This window comes from Asterias rubens, chromosome 12 (genome assembly GCF_902459465.1).
Source record: "Asterias rubens chromosome 12, eAstRub1.3, whole genome shotgun sequence".
NCBI classification, from domain to species: Eukaryota; Metazoa; Echinodermata; class Asteroidea; order Forcipulatida; family Asteriidae; genus Asterias; species Asterias rubens.
This window is the reverse complement of record NC_047073.1, coordinates 15,062,709-15,090,696: the sequence shown is the minus strand read 5'-3', so window position 1 is coordinate 15,090,696 and position 27,988 is coordinate 15,062,709. Positions and strand designations below refer to the sequence as shown.

The 27,988-nt window shown below is 39.1% G+C and overlaps 1 protein-coding gene across 4 annotated transcripts in view; it reads right to left on the bottom strand.

The window, feature by feature from the left end:
- Window positions 1–268: 268 nt before the first annotated feature.
- Window positions 269–27,988, bottom strand: part of LOC117297976 (tyrosine-protein kinase receptor Tie-2-like) — a 50,137-nt gene continuing 22,417 nt past the window's right edge. For all 4 annotated transcript variants that reach the window (XM_033781177.1, XM_033781179.1, XM_033781178.1 and 1 more), the window contains 20 exons: window positions 25,955–26,086; window positions 25,355–25,467; window positions 24,556–24,727; window positions 22,758–23,039; window positions 21,916–22,227; window positions 20,954–21,027; window positions 18,596–18,821; window positions 17,424–17,717; window positions 16,402–16,701; window positions 14,900–14,959; window positions 13,639–13,826; window positions 12,689–12,980; window positions 11,735–11,845; window positions 10,971–11,176; window positions 10,028–10,141; window positions 9,095–9,165; window positions 8,311–8,351; window positions 7,723–7,819; window positions 6,991–7,090; window positions 269–6,047 (listed from right to left, as the gene is read on the bottom strand). In XM_033781177.1, the coding sequence (XP_033637068.1) occupies window positions 5,952–6,047; window positions 6,991–7,090; window positions 7,723–7,819; window positions 8,311–8,351; window positions 9,095–9,165; window positions 10,028–10,141; window positions 10,971–11,176; window positions 11,735–11,845; window positions 12,689–12,980; window positions 13,639–13,826; window positions 14,900–14,959; window positions 16,402–16,701; window positions 17,424–17,717; window positions 18,596–18,821; window positions 20,954–21,027; window positions 21,916–22,227; window positions 22,758–23,039; window positions 24,556–24,727; window positions 25,355–25,467; window positions 25,955–26,086 (3,281 nt within the window). In that variant the 3' untranslated portion in view covers window positions 269–5,951. The remainder of the gene's footprint in view (window positions 6,048–6,990; window positions 7,091–7,722; window positions 7,820–8,310; window positions 8,352–9,094; window positions 9,166–10,027; window positions 10,142–10,970; window positions 11,177–11,734; window positions 11,846–12,688; window positions 12,981–13,638; window positions 13,827–14,899; window positions 14,960–16,401; window positions 16,702–17,423; window positions 17,718–18,595; window positions 18,822–20,953; window positions 21,028–21,915; window positions 22,228–22,757; window positions 23,040–24,555; window positions 24,728–25,354; window positions 25,468–25,954; window positions 26,087–27,988) is intronic.

Here is a 27,988-nt window from a genome sequence, read left to right as displayed (position 1 = left end):
TACTTTCCCGTTTATTAATAAATGAAGCAATATTACATTACATTGGCAATAAGGCACTGGACACTATTGGCAATTACTCAAACTAATTGTTTGTATAAAAACTTACTTGGTAACGAGTAATGGGGAGCTGTTGACTAAAACGTTGTGAGAAACGGACTCCCTCAAAGTAATACATCAAGGGTGTTTTGTTCTTTCATTGTTCTCTAATGCTCTAATTGCAACTTCGATGACCAATTCAGCCCAAATATTCACAGGTTTGTTATTTTATGCCCATGTTGGGATACATCAAGTGAGAATACTGGTCTTTGACAATTACCAATAGTGTCCAGTGTCTTTAAAGGATGAGAACTGAACACGGCGTTGTCCCACACTACGCCACGCCCACTAAACTATCTCCACTTATTATCAGAGTACATTATCATTGAGCTAGTTTTGTCTTTGGATGATTTGAGAAAGAAAAAACCCCGAGTAGTTTGGACTTAGCTTCGATTTTCCTTGTACTTTGTTTTTTACAAATCCCTCCTAATTTTGTTGTGATTGTTTATATTTTCACTGTTCTTGCCTTTTGCCATTGAACCAGTGAGTTTTGTAATTTTTCATTCCATAATTGCTCTAAAGTAATTTTTTATCTGTCACAAGAAATGGTTTTGAACGTTAGGATTGGCTGATTTGAGTACAGAGTACAAACGTGTGCCAGTTTTCATGCTCAGCTAAAAAGCATTGTAAGTTATCATATTTTTTTCCCTTATCAACAGTGATAAACCACAGGGGAAACTGACTAAAAAAAAAAGACTAGAGCATGACTTGAACCAACTACCGTCCAGATTAAAAACATATATCTTTGACAAAAATCTGTTTACAGTTCATTATTTAGATAAACAAAGTTAATTATAGTTGGCAAGACTTAATAATACGTAAGGTTTTCTTTACCAAACTCAGCACCTTCCGGAACACCAAAAAAATAAGAAATGTATTTGTGTATTACCTCTATACACAATCCACGTTAGTATCAAAATATAATAATGTTTAAAATAATATTAATTACAATTTAAATAAAGCTTCCAAGTACATATCGATGTACATTTATCTTGATTACATAGATGTTATTATCGGGCACTTTTGTTCTTGAATTTAAACAATACCAGTAGTAAGTGACAAAAACGGCTTTGGAATCGAAAGCCAAAGAGGATCGCAGCCATAAAGGATCGAAGCCATAGTGGAATGTGGCGATGGATTGATCAATGCAACATTACTGAAGACAATAACCATAATATAACTTAAACCGGTAACCGTAGAATAGCTAAAACCAATAACCAGAGTTACAGCTGAAGCCAGTAACCAGAGTTATAGTTAAAGCCAGTCACCAGAGTTAAAGCCAATGACCAAAGTTTATACCTGAAGCCAATACCCAGAGTAGATATAGGTAACGCCACTACCCGGAGAAGAGTTAAAACCAATAACCAGAATTCTAACTGAAGCCAGTAAACCCGAGTTATAGTTACAGCCAGGAACCAGAGTTATAGTTACAGCCAATGTTACCAAAGTTTATAGCTGAAGCCAATACCTAGAGATATAGGTAACGCCACTAACTGGAGATTAGTTAAAACCAATAACCAGAGATAAAGCTGAAACCAGCAACCAGAGTTTTAGTTAAGGCCAATAACCAGAGTAACAGTTACCAGTGTTATAGTTAAATAAAAAAAAAAACCAGAGTTGATAACTATAAGCCTGAAGTGCCATTCGCATGGATTCAACAACAATTATAGTTATTGACGGACTGATTTGAAAACCATTATTGTGTAAGGGTACATAAAGGTAAACTTTAGTCAACCAAATGAAATAATTAATTACTGTAACTTTATCTCACACACATAAATTATGAACTTATTCAACTGTATTGTGTACCTGCAGAGGCTTAGTAAATATCAAGAGGCTCGGACATGACCTGGGGTGGATTTCACAAAGAGTTAAGACTAGTCTTATCTCGAGTTAGAGTTACTCGTCTTATTTTAAGACCAGCTTTGCTTTTTTACTTTCTCTTAGGACTAGAGTCCTAAGTTAGGACTAGTCCCAACTCTTTGTGAAATCGACCCCTGGACTCCTGGAGGAAATAGTTTGAGCAGTTGAAACAATTACAAATAAATATTTCTTAAGATTATTACTTTCCCTGCAGGTTTTGTTATGGCAAGGTTTCATATCCTAAGTTAGGGGTAATGTCAATAATAGAGTGGTTCATGCTATTTTGTTTACTAACTTCACTTAATATATCACACACATTTTCTAAATTTCCACAAAGGAAAGGGACTAAGAAGGGAATGAATTAGTAGTGCCTCTCTAGAAATATACACAACCAAGGAGCAGATAGCCACAGATTTGATTTCACAAAAATGCGAGGGGAAAGTGCCATTATCACAATCATGATTAATAATAAAATTTAAAAAAAAGGCAACCCAACATCAAACAACCTCCCACCCCAATAAAAAACACCAACAAAATCATTATAAAAGGATGGTACACCATTGTAAGCTTATTTTTACGTCAACCTTTGAAAAACAAATCCCGATTCTTCTCCTTGGTGAAAAGAGAAAATTACTTTGACATTTCTCCTTGTCAAAACACTTAAATATTTACATCATATTTACATTAGTTAAATTCTTATTATGCTGCTCCTTTTAAATAATAGCAACACTATCTTTATAACCAGAAAATATTGCCAAGATGAGCAATATTCTACAATACAAATATGAGCGCATCCTAAGAGCTGCTTAAGCACAATAAGTAGCTAAGCACAACCAAAACATGCTTACCAGAATAAGGTTACAAATCAAAAAATACTATGTCGCATGCACAATTTATGACTGGTATCCTGCAAATTTTTGCTAAGCACAAAATTTGTAAGCAAAAAACTTGTCTGCTTAGACAAAGCAGCTCTATGAAATTGGGCCCAGGATACAAGTGACAGGTTGTACAAGTGACTTTGCTATTTTGGCTGGTAACAATATATGCTGGTAAGTTAAGTGTGCTTGAAAAAATTTATTGTCTATGTTTTATCTAATTTTAGTTCTCATAATGTCTCCTTTGTCTTTCGCTTTTAAATTTTTAAATGTTTCTTGTGTATAAATATTCTCCTGTGCTTTTATAATTATTTATATAAAAAAATGTAAACCTGCATTATAATTCAGTCTTCGGGCTGAGACAAACATACGTTTTTAATAAAAAAACAGTAATAATAGAAAACATAATTAGTCTGTGCTAATTTTTGCACAAATACAAGATTCATATGTATACAATATGCAAATTGCAAACATAAATCATGCAGCTTCCCCTTTAGCATTAATACCCAACACTAAACTAAAATGTTTCCCTATTGCAACACAGGCCTACTTTTTCCACCGAGTGCTCTTCTTCTATAAACATACATATCATTATTTTGACCTTTTGACCTAACTCACCCCTGATATCATCACTCTACACCAACTCTTGGTGGCGCCATTTTAGAGGGTCAATTTAAACTATAAACTGTTTCATAAATACACTTTGCGCAAGCGCTAACTGTTGAATGAGGTGCATGCTGGTCTAGCTAGGGATCAAAAGTGACTGCTAGCATGCACTTCATTCAACGCTTACAGCGCGCGTACCAAGTATTTGCAAAAAGATCCATGTGTGGTGCAAACAAAATCAAACACGATGACGTGAACAAATACGGTTATCATATCCGTATCTGTATCTGTATCCGCACGCCTGCAACGTCTCTCTATAAACACCAAAGCTGGCAACAACCAATCTCTCATACAAACTTTGATTTATCGTCTATAATTTTGAATTGCACAATAGGTCGTATGCATGTCCCTTTATATCTTGTGTATAACAACTCGGCTCTATTTCACAAAACACTAAGATTCATCTCAAATTAAGTTGTCTTAGATTGCCACAGTGATTTGTTTTGTGTCATCACACTTTGCTTAGCAGTTCAGATTAATTCGCCTTTAAGATTAATCTTAACTCTTTGTGGAATCGCCTCCTGGTTTTGTAGATTTAAACTTTAATGTACACCTAAATATCTCTTCGGAAGTGTAGCTGAAGAGCTACCTATTCTAGCACTTGTCTTTGCACAAGAACCTACAGCTAAATGACTGTAGTACCTTTATCTTGTTCCCACGTTTGTCTTGTCCCCTGTCAACCCCATATGACTACTTTATATGGCACTAAAAAAGAAGAACATCAGCCAATCAGCTGAAAATATGCCTACAGAAGCCAGCATTAACTTATGCCGTGTTTACATTATTATGTAATGTTAAGTAGAAATTCAAATATTATTAGTACTTTACTGCTGGTGAAGAAACCTTACTTTTTATCCTTTGAACTACAGTTTTGTATAAACTGTCAAAATTTAGTTGTTTAAACACACTGGTAGTACCACATGCTTTAACTTACTATCTGGTAGTACCATTATTTTCTTATAAACTTGATAGTACTTAAAATACTGCATTAGTACTTAAATAAGTGTTTTGAAACACTTTGATAGTGCAGCTCTTTATAAATTAGTACTTAAACTATCGCAGTAGTACCCTATATAGCTTAAGCACTCCACCTGGACATTTCATTCTTATCTAGAACTTAAACTACTGCAGCACAGTGGTACTTTTAAACTATTGTGAAGACCTTTGTAGTACAATTCCTTCTCACTAGTACCTAGAACTACTGCAGTAGAACTTAACCTAGTGCTTAAACACTCCACCTGTTCAATTCATTCTTATCTAGAACTTAAACTACTGCAGCACAGTGGTACTTTTAAACTAGCGTTAAAGACTTTGGTAGTACAAATCCTTCCCTAAAACTACTGCAGTCGTACTTAACCTAATTTTTAAACAATCTTGTAGTACCTTTCCCCAAGTAACAATGCATCATGGTATAACAATGTGGTAAGGTACCTTGCGATTTTGGTGATACTTTAGCTTGCCCCACAGTTAAGTCCTTACCCACCAATTAGTCAACTAGTTGTACTTCTTCCACAAAACGTTATCCTGCATTTTTTAATTTTTTTTATTGCATCTTTTTATTGCATCAATATGAGCAGAATTTAGGGATAAAAGCCGTGTCACACAGTGCAACTCATGTACAGGCTACCAGTTCCAGGCAATCTCAAAGAAGAAAAAAAATTCACATTTCCCTAGCTGCCTCTTCTCAGGTTGTTTCGTAAACTTAGATGTAATCCCTTGATGGCTGCCGCTGGTAAACGGTAAACTAAAGGATAATGCTTTGCTTTACCATTTCATTTCACGTATGCCTTCAAACTCACCAAAACCAAAAACCTCTTTGAAACATCTCTTTTAATCAATGGTGTTTGAAGCTTTGCATGGTTTCACGTTTCTCCTGAAGACAAGCAAAGTATACGTTTCAAATCATCGAGACCACACCGGCTCTTTTAAGAGACAACACTCCCTCATAAGAGATCTTATACATAGTTGTACCCGCAAGTTTACTATTTAGTATGTATAGTTAATTCTTATCTCTTTCAATATGTTTTGTTAAACCGTTAACTTTGTGTAGACATCAAAATAAACATGTCTAGGGTCAGAAAGCTGCTCGAGTGAGAACACTGCTTGATAATTGTATTTGCTAACCAGAAAATAATACGGGCCACCAGCAATATAGGCTTACTTTGTATGACATTGTGGCTGGTTGTCTGTTTTCAGTAAGCATGATTTGTCTTCACTTAGCACCTTTTCTTTGCAATGAGCAAACACAAATTGGAAGCAGTATTTTCACACTGCCCAGCTTTATGACACTATTGGAAAATCTCAAACCTGAGCCTGCCCAATCGAAACACTGCTTCCACGAGTGGCAGACGGATCTCTTTCTTGATTAAACAATCAGGTATCTCCTTCCATGTCATATTATGTCTTGGATTCACCATTTAAGAGTCTTGTAGTTGATGGACCAATCAGGCATCACACAGGTGTCGATGGACCAATTGTATCTTCCCCAGAGTTGATTGGGACAAAGTCAAAGTTGCTCTTGCGCAAAAGCTCAGTGTTCACATACGGCTGTTATAAGAAAATAATAAATCAACATTTACGGTCACTGTTGATAAGTAGGTTGTGCGGCTATCTTTAGAGCTGTGTATTGAGAGAAATGCAACATGAAGGGACTTGTTTTATTGGGGGTTCCGTGGTTGCTGGATGCCATTTCCGGCTTAAATTAGCACAAACCAAATTGGAGTCGAGTCTGGCACCCTGTGGACACACATGCATTTTACAGGACATGACATCGAGAAGTTTTATTTCAGTAATCGCTATTTATTAAACATTGGTCCGCTGACCAAGTGCCAGTTAAAAATTCACTCCAAGTGGTCCAACTGGCTAGATCAGTGTTTAAAAGTATGGACTATAGTGAAAAAAGCTGACAAACTAGTAAAGTGCCAAGAAGACTGGGCCTGCTGGCTAGTTAATTAAACAGTGAAGGGCAAAACCTGTCTGTGAAATGCAAGCATATCTGACAAGCTCTTATCTTGGTGTATAATTGTGTAAAACCATGCAATGCAGCCTCGTTCCCAGTGGTGATTGAATCTCGCCGCGCCATTTTTCCCCCAGCCTGCCTTGCTCGATCATTTACCTGAAAATGGCAAATTTAAATGTGCTATATGCTAGCACATTTAAATGAGCTTATATATTAAATCTTTTCTTTGCGTGCCGATCAAATCATGAAAACCAGGGCGAACCCCTTCTCTTTTCATAAATGCACCATAGGTTCTTTTACGTGCATTACACAACACACAGGACCAAGGACTTTACGTCCCATCCAAAGGACGCAGCAATTATGGTTAAGTGTCTTGCTTAAGGACACAAGTGTCATGACCGGGACTCGAACCCACACTCTGCTGATCAGAAACACCATAGCTTGGGTCCGGTTCTCTTATCCGCTCAGCCACGACACACCATAAGAAAGTATCATTTTGAGAATGGGCCCTGCGTATAGTGCAGTATTTACCTTGTGGGCGTCCGCCAATTTAGTCAGAGCAATATTCAGCTGCTCAAAGGTAGGCCTGTCATGAGGACGATCTCTCCAGCAGTGACGCATGATGTTATACCTGTAAAGATAAGTAAATTCATTCTAATCTGGGGAGTGTATTACAAGGAGTACAGTCTTTTTTTATTAAAGATCAGGCGTCGATTTCACAAAGAACTTAGGACTAGTCCTAATTAAAAACTTAAGGCTAGTCCTAAGTTAGGGAAGAGTAACTCGTCCTAACTCCAGATACTAGTCATCACTCTTTGTGAAATCCACCCCAGGTCTGCTTTGTGACCCAGAAACCCCCTCACTTGTCAAAGATTAGTGCTCTGGGTTCTTTTACATGAAACATGCATAAAACTATGCGCTTACAATGCTCTGTAAAGCGCAAGAATCTGTGGGCTGTAAGCACAAAAGTTTGAGTAAGCATGACATATTGGTTCCAGGGCACAGCTTCAGAGCTACTTAAGCACAAATAGGAGCTCAGCTCAATAAAATCATGCTTACCATAATAAGGTTACCAGCCAAAATACAATGCCACTGTACCATTTGTGGTTGGTATCCTGCTTAATTTTGCAATCAATTCCCAAGCAATATTAGCTGCTTAGGCAATTTGAGCACCGATGGATAACTCCCCGATGCCTGGGGTTCGAATCCTGGTCATGACGCTCATGTCCGTGACCATTACACTTGAATGAAAGGTTTGCTTACACTTCTTCGTCGCAGTTGAGTGGGGGTTCCATGCGGTAGCCCAGGGGCAGCCTCTCATAAAGTTCAGCGCAGGTGATTCCTGGGTAGGGTGTGGCACCTGAATAATTGGGGAAAAAACAGACCAGAAAAGCATATTAGGGGGGACAGTCGGTACACTAGGATGTGATGGGCTGTAGAAAAAAAAAAACTGAGCTGTGAGCGTAAAGCGCAAAAGCTCGAAGCGCTGTTTTTTTTTTTAAAGCCCTACTCTGCGATCTAAGGGCATGCTACATGGTTTTCATCTTCATGTTTTTATGAATTCAATAAAAATAAAATAAAAAATGCATCATACCAAATATAAAAACTAAATTCTTTTTCTTTCGTATTTCTGGTTTAAAAAAGAGAAATTGCATTCCTGGCACAGGCAGAGGGATGTAAGGGGTAAATTTTCTGATGTGTCTGGTCTAATTATGCCTGCAGTCTTTGGTGAGTAGGGCAAGGGGGTAGAGACTGTGTTACTATCTATTCAGAGAGGCAGGGACAGAAACCACTGAGCCAACATGACTGCCGTAATCAACGGGGGGGTTGCTTTATTTTCTATTCACTTACCAAGTGAAACAATTTCCCACAGGAGAATTCCAAACGACCATCTGAAAAAACAAAACAAAAATAAGTACAAACCAAATTACAAATTGAATTTGTTGAGTTGGAGTCAAGTCCTACATGCAAGTTAAAAAATTCTAGATTTCAAGTCGGGTTTTTTTTGTCAGTGAAATAATCCGTTAACCTCTTCAGTGACCCTTTTCATCAGTAGGCCGGCATTGCTTCTAAATGTTACTGGGCTGTATGTCTTTCTACTATTAACTGCACCTTATGGTTCCTTTTCAATCTTTAATGTTGGAATGCGAGTTGGACTTGAAACCATCTTGAAACGGTTACCTGCTTACACAAATGGCTAACCGTACACCACTCAGTAATCCTTGAACCACCGCAGTATGTACATGGGATTTTAGTCATCGATCACCATCTCCTGACGATGACTAGAGCAAGCTAGTCGAAACGATGAGACCAATTAAGAACTCACTCTACGATAGTGAAGTTAATAATGATTCACTATAAGCTAAAGTAGTAATCGCAGCCGATTTTCTACCTTCCGCCCAGGTAGTAGTTAAAAAACAGGACAGTTCTCTTCTGAACTGAGAAGTCTCTTGAAATCTGAAAACCTACTCCGCGGTAGTGGAATATAGCAAGACAGTTCTCTAAAGAACAAAATCTAACTGGCAAGTAGACACACCCACGGTTTAACCACAAACCTATTATTCAACGGCAGTGTGTTGATAGTTTTATTAAAAAGGAAAAAAAATTCAAAATTTAAAATAAAACTGAAACTTACACATCACTCTTGGTTGTGTACACGCTGTAGTTGAGAGATTCAATAGCCATCCAGCGTACTGGTAAACGACCCTGAGGACAAAAAATATAGGTGCTTAAACCCTACGCAATGACACCCTACTGATGTATCTGACAACACAATATCCAAGACAGACTTGGGGTTTAGCAAATAAGCTTTTTTTAAACTTAATTTCATTTTATCTTCTTAGGAGTTAAACTATTTCTGTGACATTACTCTATTGTTAAAAGTGTGGATTATTTTAACGTATCTAAACTTAACTATAGATTCATTTCAAATTTACACTTGAGATTCTAAGCGAATCTACAGTTGAGTGTAGATTCAATAAAACTTAAGTAAGTAGTTCAACTCTAAAATTACTGTCTTTCCAAACTGAGAGATAGCATGAAGTACAACAAAACATAGTTCAAAATATGTTATCTTTCAATTTACAAAAACATTTTCCAAAAAACACTTATGTATCACAATTTAGTTTTAGCTGAGCAAACTGACATTGTACTTGATAATGTTGCAAGAACTAATGTATGCCTATGTAATTTGTAAAATAATTATACAATTACATATACTGAGTAGTGTTATTACTATTGAGAACTCCAATTCATTGAAACTGTTACATAACCAACGGGGGAAATAGTTCAAGTCAGAGAATAGACTCTAAAGTGTAGATTCGTGAATACAATGTACTCGCCCTCGGCTCGTGCATTCTATCCACAAATCTACACTTTCTCGTCCATTCTCCTTAACTTAATCTACACCATGCTTCACTTCTTCAAGCTTCTAGATAGTTTTTATCTCATTTTAGAGTTCATTTCTTTAGATTATAAGTTTATTCATCTTAGTTTTGAACGGAAAACCAAAAACATTTTGTTTAGTTGAGAGCAAACAAACATCAAGATGACCAAAACATTAACTTACAGCGGTAGTCTTAACGTACACCTCATCACTGCGAGAGAGTCCAAAGTCAGTCACCTTACAAACCAGGTCATCACAAACCAGCACATTACGAGCAGCTAGATCACGATGAACACACTGGAAAGCAAAGACAAACAAAAAAATCAAGAAGAGTTAACTCTCAAGTGTTATTTGAAACCTGGTGCACTGATGAACAGTTCATTGAGAACACCTTCCCAATCCAACCCTTGCACGGACGTCGCACCTGCGACTGTGCAACGCTCACCATTTTGGTTGGCAATAGGTTGGCTACAGCAGCAACAGCCATCGAACACCGGGGCAAACCCCTTCTCCTTTCAAGTGCACTGGATTCTTTTACATGCGTTACACAACACATGGGCCAACGGCTTTATACGTCCCATCCGAAGTGTCACGGCTGGGGATTCGAACCCACACTCTGCTGATCAGAAACACCAGAATTTGAAGTCGGTGCTCCTAACCGCTCGGCCATGACACTTCCACATGGGTGTTTGGTTTGGGCTCAACGAGTGTACCTGTTTGGGGCTCACACTTATTAGCTTTGCTTCTAAGTGAGCTCCCCTGCAGCATCACAAAAGGCTATTTCTCCTGGCTTAACTGTATTATTTAGAACTGTATTACAATGTTACTGTGGAAACAATAAACATTGAATCTGAACCCAGCTGCCGCTTTCACAAGTGTGCTAACCCTAAGCACACGAAAAGGCATGCTAAAGCTTATGCTGAAGCAAATTTTTCAGCTGCAGTTAGCACCAAAATCTGCTTACCGCTAAGCAGTGCTGCGGAATTGGGCCCTGACAACACCAGAATTTGTATCTTACAGCCATTTGGGTTACAGGGCTAGAACAAGACTACAGATATGATTGCTTTTTTGTAGAAAACTTCTCAACGTTATGCCTTGAATTAGAAATGTTGTCACATGAGCTCACCCCTTTCTCAGACAGATGTTGCATGCCCCTGGTCACATCAGCGGCGAACTGCAACAGCTGCTCCGAGCTGAAGCCAGCATCAAAACTGCTGCTGGCACCTGCACCCTGGTTGGTGTAGTTCTGTTCGGGGTCCGGCTGGCGGCTCTGCCTCAAGAAGTTCAAAAGATTTCCATGATGAGCGTATTCAGTGGCGACGTACAAGATACCTTTAAAGGAAATAGAAGTACTTTAGTGAGTACTAGGGAAAATAGTTTCTCAGTTCCAATTGCAAAGCATATTAAGTATAAAGTTCCCACTTGAGGGTGCCATGGTCAAGGTGGAGCATGGAATTCAGGTTCTGGTGGTTAAGTCATCGGAGTATGGGTTCGAATCAGAGTCATGACACTTGTGTCCTTAAGTTGAGCAAAATGCTTTTACATAATTGCTTCTAAATCACCCAGGTGTATTTAAATGGGTACCTGCAAGGGAAGAGGTTGACATGTGGTTTGAAAAAGCATCTTGCTCAAAGACACAATGTCATGACCACGCCTAGGCGGCTATTGCGACTAGTGTTGAAGTCCTGACTATTGATTTCTTAGTCGAGTAACGACTACCATCTTTCAACTACTCCATTAATCATGCTGGCTTGACTACTACAGGAAATGTCTCAAAACATTTTTGTTCTCGTAACCCCCGTTTTTGTTTCTCTTCTTATTTTGTACAGCGCTTTGATCTATTTGTAAAGCTGGTTTATAAATATCTACTATTATTACTAGTAAACTTACCAGCATATTCAGTAGCACCGATTAAGCTGACAATGTTTGGATGGCTTCCAACCATGCACATTATCTCAAGCTCTCCAATAAAATCTCGCCTGTCGGACTCAGTTGAACCAGCTTCACACACGAAAAAGACACAGTTATAATTTGTCATCAAATGCAAGGGCTTTCACCTGCATTCATAAATGACTTTAATTCATCTTTACAAAACTCCCAGACGGCTTCGTTCCTCAAGTTACCTGCTCCTCAACATCCCACACTCTGGTGATCAATGGTTTTCTTATAGCGGGGCCATCTCTTTGGAACAGCCTCCCACTTCAACTCAGACAAGCAGATACTTGTTCTCAATTTAAAACACATCTCAAAATCTATTTCTGAATGCATAGCCTCAGTATTTGGTTGTATTTGTGTATAGAAGAGCTCTTTTTTTTTCTTCCGTGGTTGTTGTGTGCATGCGAGGGTGTGGATATATATACAGTGCAGGTGGGTGAACAGTGAACGTAGAGTGCGGCTCAAAACAGCTCAGGCTAACCTAGCGGAGCTGGACTGACTGAACACCCTGCGTAAAACTAGCAAGAGTTGTACAGTTGATTATATAGGTCTTCCGGGAGATTGTTCCATATCATCTTGTTTTTCGCGCCGGGGTGGATTTCAAAAAGAGTTTAGACTAGTCTAGGTTTGAGTTCGGACGAGTCTGCTGTCACTATATAAGTGCATGGATTTGACATTCTTGTGCAAATGTCGACACATCTAATGTATTTCCCTGACCCCTACCCTAACACTAACCCTAGCATGTAAACCATCAGGTTTTTAGGAACATAGGGGTGTCTGAATATAGAGCATGTAAGTTACCGTTTTCAGCTCAAACTTACACATTCAACTCTAATTAAAAAAGAAAAAGGAGATAGTTTGCCTACAGACAAGAATGACGTTGACAAAAACCAAAAACGACGACCTTACCTTTTAGGGTCTTAACAGCAGCCTCTAGAGCCACTCCGTCCTTCTTGATGACTGCCTTCACCACCTGACCGAAGTTACCCTCGGCAATGATCATGTTCTCCATAACGATACTGTTCCATGGAATGTACCAGTAGGCAGGGATCGTCGGGGACTTGGGCGAGCCGGGTGAACCGGGGGAGGTCGGTGAGGTAGGCACGAAGGTGAAACTGCCCCCAGGCATCGCCAGGGGACTAAGAAGGTTTTGCCCTGTGCCGTCGTTGTACTCATTGGACATTGACCTCTGTCGCATAAGCTATAAACAGGGGAGAACAACGTAAGTTTTGTCAACAAATTCTGAAATCGAGCTACAATCCCGGCCATATCTCGTTTGGCCCCCCGCCCCCTTTCAGTGTATGGTCTTCTGCGTTCCAATCAACATTGAGCGGGGGGACAGGTGAGAGAATGTCTAGTGTCAAGAGGGAAGTGGACAGGAAATGTTTCTTGTAAGGTTGCAAATTGGTGGCCCCAGCAACTTCTTACTGGATGGGTTAGAGTTTAAAGCCTACTTGAATCAAGGAACTTTCAAGCGACAGTGTTGCACGCTACTAAAATGATAGACAAAATACTAGTTCTTTGTCCGCAGCAGGACAGTGACATATCCCCATACCTCCTTCCCAGTGGTGTCAATCTCGCCGCGTCATTTTTTTCTTTTCTCAGAATTTCCTTTAGAAATGATGCTACTTCAGTCATTTTATTTACAGGATGAAAATTTCAAATGCTTATTATTATTGTTATAACAACAATAGATATTGACAAAATAGAGAGACCGCCAACACAGGGCTAGATAGCGCAGTTGGTAGAGCCCTGGCATGTTAATCCGGAGATCGTTGATTGGAGTTTTTCTTTGTTCAACCCCAGAATCATTTACCCAGTCAGTTTCCCTTGTGGATTGTTGTTATCAAAATACTTACATCTGAAAATCGCATGGTGAAGTTGGGATCCACAGTGGGGTCTATATCATGGCTTTGTCTCTTACTCTTGAAATAAAAGGTTGACAAGGCGACGGCCAGTGCCATGACCAAAACAATGCCAACCATCACAGCCACAACTATTATAGCCACACCAGCTCCGTCAGTGTACGGTCCAGATTCGTTTTGACCTGAAATAATAAAACCAGCGTACAGTTCAATGTTTTCGCTCTATAAGGAAGGAGCACCATCTTGTGGCCCTCTCTGGCAAGCTCGCTCTCTTTGTCCAGGCCTCGCTTAGACTGGTCCCTTCTCTTTATCTGCAAAGACAAAGCAAGGCCCTATGATTTCATTGGATACAATACTTTCATTGGATACAATGAATTCATCGGACCAATGTGCTGTGACTGTGTAAGCTTTCTCACACTAAAAAACAGAAATTTAACTTTCCATAATTTACTTTGTTCCCTCAAATAATTAATCTGTTCCCTCAAAATACTATTTGCTTCCCTCAAAAGAGATTTTGAGCAAACAGAGAATTATTTTCAGGGAACAACATTTTTTAAATACGAGTGCGCAAAATTAATTTGAAGGATGAGAATATTATTATTAAAGGCCGAGTTATAGTCGGTCGCGCGATGGTCGGGCGTCGGAAATCTGGACGCGCGATCATAAAAAGACACGGTTTTTAGGCCTCAGTCTTAGGATTGCGCGCAAGATTTCCGTCGCGCGACCGACTATAAACCGGCCTTTATAGGGAAGTACTTTACCTGTTCAATGTTTTCTTGTCCTGTCCCTTTAAGGGTTTGAGTAATTTTCGTACGACACAAAACACAATGTCCACAGATTTACGTAAAACTTACACAATTTGAAGATATTGATAGCAGAAAGCTTCCCTGAAAATATTACTTGCTGAGGTAAAATGATAATAATAATAACCTAAGCATTTATTGAGGTGCTGTATAGTTTCTAAGAACTGGGTAAAAAAAAAATCACAAAAACATTTTTTGTCTCAGTGAGTTGAACACTATATTACCAGTTATGGTTTTTATACCATAACTGGTAAATACGTTTTACATGCTAAAACTGAGACAACAATTATTTTGTGACATTGTTTTAATCATTTCTCGAAAACTCATTTCTTGGAAATTTAATGTAAATCTGAAGACATGTTACAAAAAAGATCTAAACCCGCTTGGGGTAATTTTAAACAGGAAAAAAATCCTTAAATTTTCAAAAGAACACAATTCACATCTAGACTTACCTGTTTCTCCAGAAAGGCCTCCTTTTTTTGTAGGCGTTGTAGGCACCATGGTAGATATATCTGAGGATTCGAAATAAAAAAAAGATATACATTTGGTAACCCGATCTTAAAGTTAATGGCAACGCAAACTGACTTAGTTAGAAGAAGTACAGCAGCTATCGATAGTTTAAACCATTTTGAGAATCATTCCACTTTGAAGTGCTGTGGTTATGGAAAAATGCATAAGTTTTTTCCCACAAAGTTTGAATCTAAGAAGCGTTACTGATAGTTACGTCTCTCAGATTGTGTAATCGAATTACGGATTATTCATTCTGCATACAAATAATCAGTCAAAATGTATACATATTTATTTAGCCTTCGAGAAAGACTCTGCTGGCGTCTAAACGTCAGGCCATTAATTATTTTTTTGCATTTATACCATCGGTCCATTTGGTTGGTAAGTTGTTTGCAACAGCGTATTCTATTTTCTCATATACAGAATTAAAACAATCAAACAATGCCAAAAACCAAAGGTATAATTTCCCCTTTATAAACCAAATACTCCTTTGTGTGGTCAATGTGGCATGCGTAACTATAGAACTGTCCACAATTTCACAAAGAGTTAGGACTAGTCCTAACTTATGACAAGTCCTAGGAGATATTAAAAACGTAAGGTGAGGGGTGGGGGTGTCGTGGCATGAGCAGATAGGAGCTTCAGACTCAAGTTCTGGTGGTTCATCGGGATGTGGGTTTGAATCCCGGTCGTGACATTGTGTCCTTGACCAAGACACTTGTCAACTGTTTCTCTCCACCCAGGGGTAAAATGGGTACCTGTGGGGGCAGAGATGGTTTATGTGAATGATTAGCTTGGAGCACGGTAACTCGCAGCACTGGCTGTATACTCCGCAGGAAGCTGCGATGACTTAAAGGAATTATTTGAGGCCCAGTTACCAGAGGCCATAATGTTGGAATCGCTTTGAGATGCACTTATGATTGTGATTAAGCTCTATTTAAAAACTGACTATTATTATTTTTATGGCTAGTCCCAAGTCTCGAGATATGACTTAGTCTTAACTTTTTGTGAAATCCACTCTGTGCAATCTACTAAAGATGGATTGCATATGTTGTCACTGATGAGTGCCATCTGTGATCACAAACAATAGTAGAGTGAATGTGTGAACTCCGAGCCAATGATAGACTTTCACACGTGCACGTTTCATCAACAATACAATGGTCTGTAGTTGAAGTTAGTCAAGTTTTTATTTCAAAGTTGTCATTTCGTTTTGTTTGTTGCTATATTTATTCATTTATTAATTTCTTTTATTTTTTTATTTATCTTTTTGCCAAATTAAATTCTTAAACATTTTTTATGAATGTAGTCTTTTATTGTCTGTAAATTAAAAGATCAATTTATCAGTTTTACATTTCCCTTTCTTGTAATTGGCAGTTCTTCCTCTGTTGGTTTGGACAATAAATACAAATACAAATACAAATAATTCCACTTAACCTTTTTAAAAAATTACCTTCGTCTCGAGTTCTGCCCAGGACTATTTCGCTGTATGGTCCATGACCAACGACCGTGTACGCTCGCACACGGAATTGATATATGACACTGCGCTCAAGCTCATCAATGACGACGCTCGTCCGTGAGACATTGCCAAACTTCGTTGATGAACTGTCCCCGCCTGATGCCCTGGTAGAGATGTATTCGTAGCGGACGATCTCGCCGTTTTGCAGGTCCTCAGCAGGCGGGGACCAGGTGTACTCGATGGTACTGGTGGTTGCAATGACCTCCGTCACGTCGAGGGGGGGACCTGCTGGGTCTGAAAGGAAAGAGTCAGGGTTAACCAGAGTGTGAAATCTATGAAAAACTACTTCAAAACTAAACAATGATCAGCTTGTTGTTGCTGGGGTAGTGTGGTGCTTTTTTTCTCTTTGAATATTAAAATCTTAACCCTTTGGAGACCATAAGGCTTGACCTACTTCCATTCACATAAAGTCCCGATGGCAACTTTTGCTGACCAAGATAGCACATCAAAAAAACACTCTAATCTGAGCAAAAATAGCCACCTGTGAGAATGAGTGTGTCATGCCATAAAGAAAGGACCAACATAGGGTTTCAAAACCTTATGTAGATCTATTCTTTGGCCATGACATGAATCCCTACTCACTGTGAATGATAATGTCGGTAATATAGTATACCTTTTGAAGTTTCAGCTTCAAAAAGTCGTCAAGATAAAAGTGAAAATCAAAGAGCAATGTTGTCAGGAGAGTCGCGAAAAGGCGTTGTACGTGCTAAAATTATTTTTGTGAATTTTTGTTTCTCATTTCTCAAAAACAACAACACCTCAGCAAGTAATATTTTAAGGGAAGCTTTCTACTATCAATATATTTAATTCGTGCTAGTTTAATATAAATCTGTGTATATTTGTGTTTCGTGTCGTACAAAAAGAATCCAAACTCATTAAGTGGTCAACCGTTGAGGGCACCAACAGTTGTTAATGTCAAAAGACCTTTGGGGGCTAAGAAAACAAACTTGACTTACACGACTCGCGAGTGACAACCTCAAGTGTCTCCGATTCCTTTCCCTCCCGCTCTGTGTACGCCACAACGGAGATGAGGTATATGGTGTTAGGTTTAAGGTTGGCGATCACCTGAGAGGTCAGCAGACCCACGTTGACCTCGACCGGCTCGTTCTCCGCCCCGCCGTTGACAAACTCCAGGTACGACACCTGGTAGAATCTGAGGTTCCCGTTGAGTTCTTCGGGGGCCTGCCAAGAGACAGAGATGCGGTCTGAGGAGAGCACGTCAACAACAAGGCTTGTGACACTACTAGGTGCTGCAAGAGGGATACAAAGAAATAAAATCAACAAATTAAAAGATTTCCACTTCACTGCTTATGTTATACTGAACTTACCGCCGCAAATAGTTAACTTACCGATATTTTAGTCCAAGCGTAACTTACCCTGGTGGTAAGTTTAATTTACCGCCACAGCGCTGTTAACTTAACAGGCCGATTCGAGTCGCGATAACTTAACAAAGTTAACTTAACTGGGACACGAAGTCCATGGACAACGCACCATTCCGGTAACTTAACAATACTGTAAACATGTTTGTTGTGTTGTCATTACGCCTTTGGGATAGACTCCGCTAGGGTCAATTCATCAGGCCATTAACTATTTTTAACATTTTTACCACAGGTCCTTTTGGCTGGTAAGTAGTTTGCAACAGCTAATTCTATTTTCTCAATAAGAGATAAGATAAGATAATAATGTAAAAGAAATTCTGTGCAAGGGCCAGATATCTGCGCTAGCTGTGTAAGCGAAGAATGCCTGGTAATGTGGAGTACGTAGTACGTATGCACACACAAAAGTTCCTTGCTAACCCGTGAAATAGGCTAAACGTAAGCGCAGAATTCACTGCGCCGATTCTTTGCTTATGGTATGAAAATTGGACCCTGAAGGTTGTTGCTGTCTAGTTAACACCTGCGCATGCAGGGCGCCGTATAGCCTGCTAGCTTTGAGTTAGTCTATTCTTGCTACCAAAGGCGTATGTCTATCCTATGTTTGATTTCCAGCTTCCGCAACAGAGAGTCGTCACCCAAAAGGAAATCAAAAAGGAAAGTGCGCCCTCTGTCGGGTTATCAAGTTACATTACGTTATGAGTATGAGATAGTTGATGTCTTGTACCAAGACTAGATCCTGTCTAGTAACTCACCTCCTTCATTTGTGGCCTGTGACTTTCTTAAGCTCTTCCTCCCATAGCCAGCGCAGTTCAAGAACCGCATTGTCACCGAGTAGGTTGTGTAGGGTTTGAGGCCTGTAAGACTGGCACTCCCAGGGAATTCCAGATCTGTGATATTCAGTTGCTGCTCTTGATCGCTGCCTAACGGCTTGTAGAAAATCACTGCACCATCCACTTCGTCTTCTCCAGAAATGTCGGCCTGTTGTATTTAAGCAATTGAGAGGTGGATAAGTTTTTGGGATAAATTATTTGAGAGTATTGGAAATAATATGTGATGAGATCAAGCAAAACGAGTCAAATGCCAACCCAGGTCATTTTTATATTTTGGTCGTCAAAGTTGCAAGATAATAATGGAAGAAAAAACGCCCTTGTTGCACAATGTGTGTGTATAAGATGCTTGAAATCTAATTCTGAGGTCTCAAAATCAAACTTAAATATTTTAGATACAAATTACTTCTTTCTCAAAAACTACTTTACTTCAGATGAGCCGTTTCTCACAGTGTTTTTTTTTACTATCAACAGCTCTCCATAAGTAAGGTTTTATGCTAATAATTATTTTGAGTAATTTACCAATAGTGTCCAGTGCCTTTTATAACCCAGGTCTATTTTAAAATTTTGTGATACATTTGAAAAGAGCGAAATCTATGCTTAAATACTGCTCCACCTTTGGTGGTTCAAAAGTTGTGAGAGTAGAGAGACCAAGAGACATGAGAGAATAAAGGGGAGTTGTTTATTAAATATTCATCAGCACATTTTCTTTCAATGCTAATAGATTGAGTATGACGTCACCTTTCAAATATCTGCCCTCCAACATGGCGTCTGTGAGCGTCTGTGCGTGCATGCATGTGCCTTAGAAATCAAACCTGGAACGCTGCGTGCTTATTGATGTACGCGTTTAGACGCGCTTACAGTTTGCCCTACAAGATGGCGACTTTCAGAGCAACACAACCTCTTTTTTTTATGTGACTTTGTCAAGAGGGAAGTTGCCAATATAAAATAAAAATACATTTGTTGGCATTAAAATTTACAAAAACAACATTTTTGAAAATTTCAATCTTGTTTGTCTGTTTTAGCTTGTTTCTCCATACTGATATTTCCGACAAACGAGTCATTAAGCTTGATCGCATCACACATATGAGCACGCATTGCTTGATGATCGCAAAACCACAAAAGTAATACAGTTATAAATGTACACTGTTATTATAATGATTTTGGGGGTTTACTAGAGTGGGATTTGAACCATCGGCCTCCAGATTAATGTGCCATCGCTCTACCCATTCAGCTGTCTAGCCCTGTTTTGGTGGTCTCCCTGTTCGATCAATATCTTTGTTTGGGGTTCCAGTCAGAAGCCATGCTACCCTTAAAGGCAGTGGACACAATTAGTAATTACTTAAATTAATTATTATCATAAAACCTTACTTGGTAACAAGTATAATGGGGAGAGGTTGATAGTATAAAACATTGTGAGAAGCGGCTCCCTCTGATGTGGCGTAGTTTTTGAGAAAGAAGTAATTTTCCACGAATTTGATTTCAAACCTCAGAATTAGATTTTGAGGTCCGAAATCAAGCATCTGAAAGCACGCAACTTCGACGACCAATTGAGCTCAAATTTTCACAGGTATGTTATTTTATGCATATTGTAACGAACATGGCCACATGGTGGCGTGCTCGTGTAGCGTTGAGTAAGGTGACTGGAGGTCACCCAAAGTTCGGGCGAGTCACGAGCAGCGCTGACCGCAGACATCCGGAGTACCTGGGAATCCAGGCAAGTTGAGCGCCAATTCTTGGGATTGTGTGCTTGGATTCCCACGTGTTCTGGATGTTGAAGTCAGTGCTGTTTTGGATCTGATAGAAGTCAGACGTTTTGAGAAGTTACTCCCCACAAATTAAGTAGCAGATTTATTATGTAAGTAAATGAAGTTGATTTATTATGATGATTGTGAAGAGAACCAGAGAATCAGAGCCGAATCAATAGAATTCAACAGTTTCCCGTGTCATAATTATTTATTCGTTTGCCTGTCTCATGTGCCGTTCCTGTCTGTGTGTTAATGTTTAATTCTCGTCCCAAGTAAAAACCAACAAGTCCTTTAGACCGCGAAGACTTGTTACAATATGTTGAGAAGATACACCAAGTGAGAAGACTGGTCTTTGACAATGTGTCCAGTGTCTTTAACTGCCGCGTAGCCAGAGATCCCACCCTAGTTAACGATACAACCTGGGAAGCAGGAGCCAGCTGATGCGACTTGCTATCTAGCTCTATGTTGGCAGACTTCGGTGGGGTGCCAGTCAGAAGCCATTATCAAACAAGTTATAAAGCTTTAGGAAACTTACCTCCCAAGAAACAACAAGCTCTGTTGATATATCTTCTGGATTATCCACATAAATGGTTGGTCTTGATGTGGGAGCTACATTCACATGTATAAAGACACAAAGAAGAACAGAAATAACTCATTTTATTTTTACATTTTTTTGCAACTTCGCCCCAAACAAGGCTTAAAGCCACTCTTGGTAAGGGGCTACAACAAAAATAAAAATGGTTAAATATGAAAAACACTCAGGGGAGCAGAGTAGGAATTGATATTCCTCTTCAAACAGTTTAAATTGTAGGATGGAGGGAAACATGCACCAGACAAGGAGTTCCAAAGAGATGCAGTGCGTGGAACAAAGCTTGTTCTTCATCTCAGCAAATCAAAAGCGCAAAAATATTTAAAAAAATTGTTAGAGATTGCTGCCGTAAAGTGGTCTACTTTTTTGTGACAAGGACACTTTATAAAACAATTAACAATTTCCAGATTTTGCCTCGCAATGGTGATTTTTTGTATGTTTGTTTGTTTGTTTGTTTGTTTGCTTCTGTTTGTTTAGGCGAGATTCCCCTCAGGGAACTCGGGAAACTCCCACAAGGGGAAACATACTGCTGACTAGCAACATAATCTAGAATCGTTAAAAATAGTTGTTAAAAGCCTAAATATAGAAAATACATCATGAAAATATGATAAAAACCCCAAAACAAAGGGCTTGGCAGAAATGTACATCAAGCAGTATAATTTATCTACAATTATTAACCAGAAAAGGAGAGCAATACAACTTTAAAATGGTGATGGGTCTATAAAGTGTTCAGGAGATTGGTGAGGTAGGGCTAGGGGCTGTTTCAAAATCTGTTAATTTTACAGTTAAACAAGCAAAAGTTGGGTCTTTGACAGAGTTGCATTGTTGTGTTGTATTCAGACACAGGGAACCATCTCGAAAAACTCACAGAAGCGCTGTAACGGAAAGTTTAAAACAGGGATACTCACGACTATGATCGGTGAAAAAGCTGGTCGCGGGCCCCGGCAGACCTCTGGCGTTAGAGTTCCCGCCGTCCCGGATCAAGACCACCCGTACGCTATACTCCGTCTTTCCCTGCAGACCCTCCATGTAGGTGACTCCGTCTGATGGAAGGGCCTCCTCATCTCTGGGGGTGTAGAAGTTTTGCTGTGCCTGCTTGTACTCCAACGAGAACTTTCTGACTTTCCCGTCTCCGCTGAAACTGTCGGAGTTGAGTTGAATGGTTGCCGTCTTGCAGGTCACGGACATGATGGTCGGAGGATTAACTGGAACTGGTGGCTCTGTAAGTTACGATTTCAAAGATGGATTTAGTTAAAGGAACATTACAGAATTGATTTTGCTAGCAAAAAAGTTGCTGGCAGTGTAAACACTTTATGTAATGCACCATATACATAAACTGACCAACCTGTAGAAGTTTGAGAATGATCGGCCTCTGGGTCACGAGAAAATAGTGAAAAACCGATTACAAATTTTGCATTGCATCGATGCCAAAACAAAAATGAATAAAATGCTCACTGAGCGATAAACTCCACACGCAAAACTAGATAATTTATTTCTCATCAAATATGAAGTTTCAGACAGAAATATTTCAAGGGATGTTTTCTACTATCATCATCATTAAATTGTGTAAATTTTTTGTAAATCTGTGATCTTCACGATTTCTGTTTCTTACCAATTCTGTAACGTTCCTTTAAAGGTAACGTTTCATAGATCTGCTAAACCCTAGAGACCATAGCAGGCCTTGAATTTCATTCTTATAAATGGGCTGAGCAGTTTCCCTCCGGTAAGGGGCACTGTAGTCTTGACTCACCATAGACCATCAGAGTAGCCTGACTGCTCGCAACACCTCCCCCGCCGCTTGCCTCACACGTATACACCCCTTCTTGATCTTCGATGGCGTTCTCGATATCAAAGAATACCACGTGTGTCCTTCCACTGCTGTAAAAGGACGTGGGATTCAAGCTGGACCCGGATGGAGGGATGAGCCGGACAGTTACATCATCGGGGTCGACGTTGTTGACACTACACTGAAAGGTCACTGAGTCTCCCGAGTTACACTCGATGTCTACCATGGACACAACGGGAGGATTTTCTGTCGGAGGCGTAAAAAAAAAATCAAGAAAAGGATGACTAATATATTTTTATGAGTTGGGAGGCTAACCATCTTTACTTGCCAACTTCATCTTTACTTGTTAACTGCTTCCAGTATACTCAAGAAAATATTTTTGAGTCAAGATAAGATACAGCACTGGTTCAGCTGATTCTGGTATGCTCAAAAGGAAGCTCTTTGAGTCAAGATAAGGTACAATACTGGTTCAGCTGATTCTGGTATGCTCAAGAGAAACTCTTTGAATCAAGGTAAGGTACAGCACTGGTTCAGCTGATTCTGGTATGCTCAAGAGAAACTCTTTGAATCAAGGTAAGGTACAGTACTGGTTCAGCTGATTCTGGTATGCTCAAGATAAACTCTTTGAATCAAGGTAAGGTACAATACTGGTTCAGCTGATTCTGGTATGCTCAAGAGAAACTCTTTGAATCAAGGTAAGGTACAATACTAGTTCAGCTGATTCTGGTATGCTCAAGAGAAACTCTTTGAATCAAGGTAAGGTACAATACTGGTTCAGCTGATTCTGGTATGCTCAAGAGAAACTCTTTGAATCAAGGTAAGGTACAATACTAGTTCAGCTGATTCTGGTATGCTCAAGAGAAACTCTTTGAATCAAGGTAAGGTACAATACTAGTTCAGCTGATTCTGGTATGCTCAAGAGAAACTCTTTGAATCAAGGTAAGGTACAATACTGGTTCAGCTGATTCTGGTATGCTCAAGAGAAACTCTTTGAATCAAGGTAAGGTACAATACTAGTTCAGCTGATTCTGGTATGCTCAAGAGAAACTCTTTGAATCAAGGTAAGGTACAATACTAGTTCAGCTGATTCTGGTATGCTCAAGAGGAAGTCTTTGAATCAAGGTAAGGTACAATACTGGTTCAGCTGATTCTGGTATGCTCAAGAGAAACTCTTTAAATCAAGGTAAGGTACAATACTGGTTCAGCTGATTCTGGTATGCTCAAGAGAAACTCTTTGAATCAAGGTAAGGTACAATACTGGTTCAGCTGATTCTGGTATGCTCAAGAGAAACTCTTTGAATCAAGGTAAGGTACAATACTAGTTCAGCTGATTCTGGTATGCTCAAGAGGAAGTCTTTGAATCAAGGTAAGGTACAATACTGGTTCAGCTGATTCTGGTATGCTCAAGAGAAACTCTTTGAATCAAGGTAAGGTACAATACTGGTTCAGCTGATTCTGGTATGCTCAAGAGAAACTCTTTGAATCAAGGTAAGGTACAATACCAGGTTCAGCTGATTCTGGTATGCTCAAGAGAAACTCTTTGAATCAAGGTAAGGTACAATACTGGTTCAGCTGATTCTGGTATGCTCAAGAGAAACTCTTTAAAATCAAGGTAAGGTACAATACTGGTTCAGCTGATTATGGTATCCTCTAGGAAACTCTCTTTGAGTTAAGATACAGTAGTCGGTCACAAGAATGACTCTGCTAGGGTCGAAACATCATCAGATCATAAACTACTTTTTGTCTTCGTGTATTCACTTACCGACAGCGATCATGTTGAAAAATAAGGTTTTGGCGTCAGAGCCGATACCAATGGTGCATTTAAATCTCCAATCTCCGCTAGTACGATACGGGGTGAAGGTCGCTGTTTGCTTGTTTTGATCTAAAGCCAGCCTTTTGTTGGCTCCAACTGGAAATGTGCTCGGTTCCAAAATCTGTTCACATTGTAACAAAATGTTGGGGCAAAATTAATGTTTATTAATATGTCATTAAAATCATGCAGACAATGCACATAGCTCTGTGACATTGTTTTACTCATTTCTCAAAAACTACAGCACTTCCGCAAGTAATATTTTCAGGGAAGCTTTCTACCATCATTATCTTCAAACTATGCAAGTTTAACGTAAATCGGAAGTGTCGTGGCCGAGCGGTTAAGCGCACCGAATTCAACTCTGGTGTTTCTGATCAGCAGAGTGTGGGTTCAAATCCCCAGCCGTGACACTTGTGTCCTTAAGCAAGACACTTAACCATTGCTTCGTCCTTCGGATGGGGCGTAAAGCCCAGTGCCTTATCGAATACAGAAGTACGCCCCGGTGTTCCTGGCTGTGGCTGCTGTATGCACCGTTGCACCTTGTAAACCCTTATAAGGTGCTAAATAATTGGGTTTCAAAATTCATCACTGCAATTACCTATCTTTCTGAAAGTTTGTATACATACTCAGCGCCTTGAGTACCTTGTTTGGTAGATGCGTGCCCTATATAATACTTTGATATTATTATTATTATTAAATCTGTGGACATTTAAAGGGTCTGGGGATGATCATCGAAGGTTCCAAACTTTACCTCTATATGAATTGCCGGACAGTCTGTAACGGTCTGCTGGCACCCACACATGAGAGAAACACGGACGTCGCTCCCAAGGACTACCCTGGTTTCACTGGCGTTAAAGAAATATTCTGAGGAAAAAAATAGAAAAAATAATTACATTGAATTGAATCTGAACTACTAAACTACTTAGTGTTAGGCCCATTGCAACAATTGCATTGCCAAGAAATTGAAGAAGTTTGAATGAATGATAGATCATTAATGAGGCTAATTCACGATGATTTACTGTTACTAAGTGATAGTAATTTCTAGAATACTTTTTGTATTTTGTAACAAAAACACCTACAAAGGCCCCCCCCCCAAAAAAAAAGGAAAACAAGAAAACAATATGAAAGTGTTAGCCACTAATTACTTTTCAATTTCATAATTTAAACAGATGAAAAATAAAAAAAAACAATATTTTTTGACTAGTGCAGTTTAATTTACATTTGTGAGTGTGTGGAAATCTAATTGTGACAATGTAAAATTATTACAATTTCAATTTGATATTTTGCCAAAAATAAAAAGCAAGTGAAGTCTTCCGTAATATTTGAACACAATTCCTCAATCTTTACGTACTATCCTCTTGGCATGTCGGTCCAATTTTATCCGGCGAGCAGATGCAGTCACCAGTGTAACTATCACACAAGATAGACTGCGGACATTGGCAATCCTGCGTGCACCCAGCGCCATACTTGCCGTCTTCACAAGCTAAAAAAAACAACAACAAAAACGCAGAAATGAGACAAAAATCTCAAACAATTTGTTTTTAATGAAATTCAATGCACACTTATTTTTCATGTTGACAATCACAATGAAATACAGTTGAAAACAAATAACATTGAGAATATCATTATGAAAAGATGGATGCCACATAAAATCAATAATGTATCTAAAATTTCAAATTAGAAGTTTCACAAGATAACATCAAGTGTAATCATGGAGGTAGAATTAACATACCCCCAGTAAATGGTGTTTGAATTAAAGGCAGTGGACACTTTTGGTAATTACTGAAAATAATTATTAGCATAAAACCTTACTTGGTAACGAGTAATGGGGAGAGTTTGAATCTTTGATGGTCTAAAACATTGTGAGAAACAGCTCCTTCTGAAGTAACGTAGTTTTCGAGAAAGTATTAATTTTTCACGAATTTGATTTTAAGACCTCAAGTTTAGAATGTTAGGTCTCGAAATCAAGCATAAGAAAGCACACAACTTTGTGTGACAAGGGTGTTTTTTCTTTCATTATTATCTCGCAAACTCTACGACCGATTGAGCTCAAATGTTTACAGGCTTGTTATTTTATGCATAATGTTGAGATACACCAAGTGAGAAGACTGGTCTTTGACAATTACCAATATAGTGTCCACTGTCTTTAAACATGCTTAGGCCAACATCCAGGGAAAAATGTAGGGTTAGCATACTGCTTTTGTACGTGATGGACAAGGACTTGGACATGACAAGGACAAAAATAACAAAGACACAGACCAGACTAGTCAATGAAAGTTATTATCAAAAGAGCAGTCTTTACGTCTTTGTACAATTACTTAAGTGTTAAGTTAAGATCAACATTGCTACAACAAATACACAAAGGCCTATTCATTTCAATTCAATTCAACTCAAAAGGTGATGTTTCAGTTTGTTTTTTAGAGAACGACTTGATGAATGAACGAGACGGCAAATTTTTACCACCTCGCCACCAATTTATCTGACACAACTTCCCGAAACTCTTTGCCTGATTCCTTGATCTTTCACAGCTACATGTAGCTAGCAGCAGTCGACACCGGAAAATCTTCCAGAGTGTTGGTGCGCCCTCAAGTGGTCAAAGCTAGTCTCTCTCGCGGTCTATGGTGAGAGGGCGCCCTCTTAGTGACAGCGGTTTTTGGAGAGAGATTTTGGAGAGCGTTTGTAACCGTTTGTTATAAAATGCATATTATGGATAGAAAGATCTTTTTAAAGTAGAATACAATGATCCACACAAATTTGCCTCGAAATTGCGTGGTTTTCCTTTTACTCTGCGAACTACGGTGGCCGACCGTGTTAGTCGACGAGGTAAAAGGAAAACCGTGCATTTTCGAGGCATGTTTGTGTGGATCATTGTATTCTACTTTTACAACACCTTTCTACCCATATGCATTTTATAACAAACGGTTACAAACGCTTTTCAAAGACCAACTCGACCGATCCAAGGCAACGTGTTCATTTAATTTGAGATCTTGCAGCTTTTGGTATAGCTGCAGCATAACTGCAGAACCTGCATACAGCCCTGCAAAATAAATCAGCATTGCAGGGAGACTCAAGGTTGTGTCACTACAACAATCTTTCCAGACGGTCGGATTTGACAACTGTCAGTATCCGGTCAAATTTACTTTAAAGGCAGTGGACACTATTGGTAATTGTCAAAGACTAGCCTTCACAGTTGGTGTATCTCAACATATTATGCATAAAATAATAAACCAGTGACAATTTGAGCTTAATCGATCATCGAACTTGCGAGATAATAATGAAAGAAAAAAACACTCTTGTCACACGGACGAAGTTGTGTGCGTTTGGATGGTTGATTTCGAGACCTCAAGTTCTAAATCTGCTGAGGTCTCGAAATCAAATTCGTGGA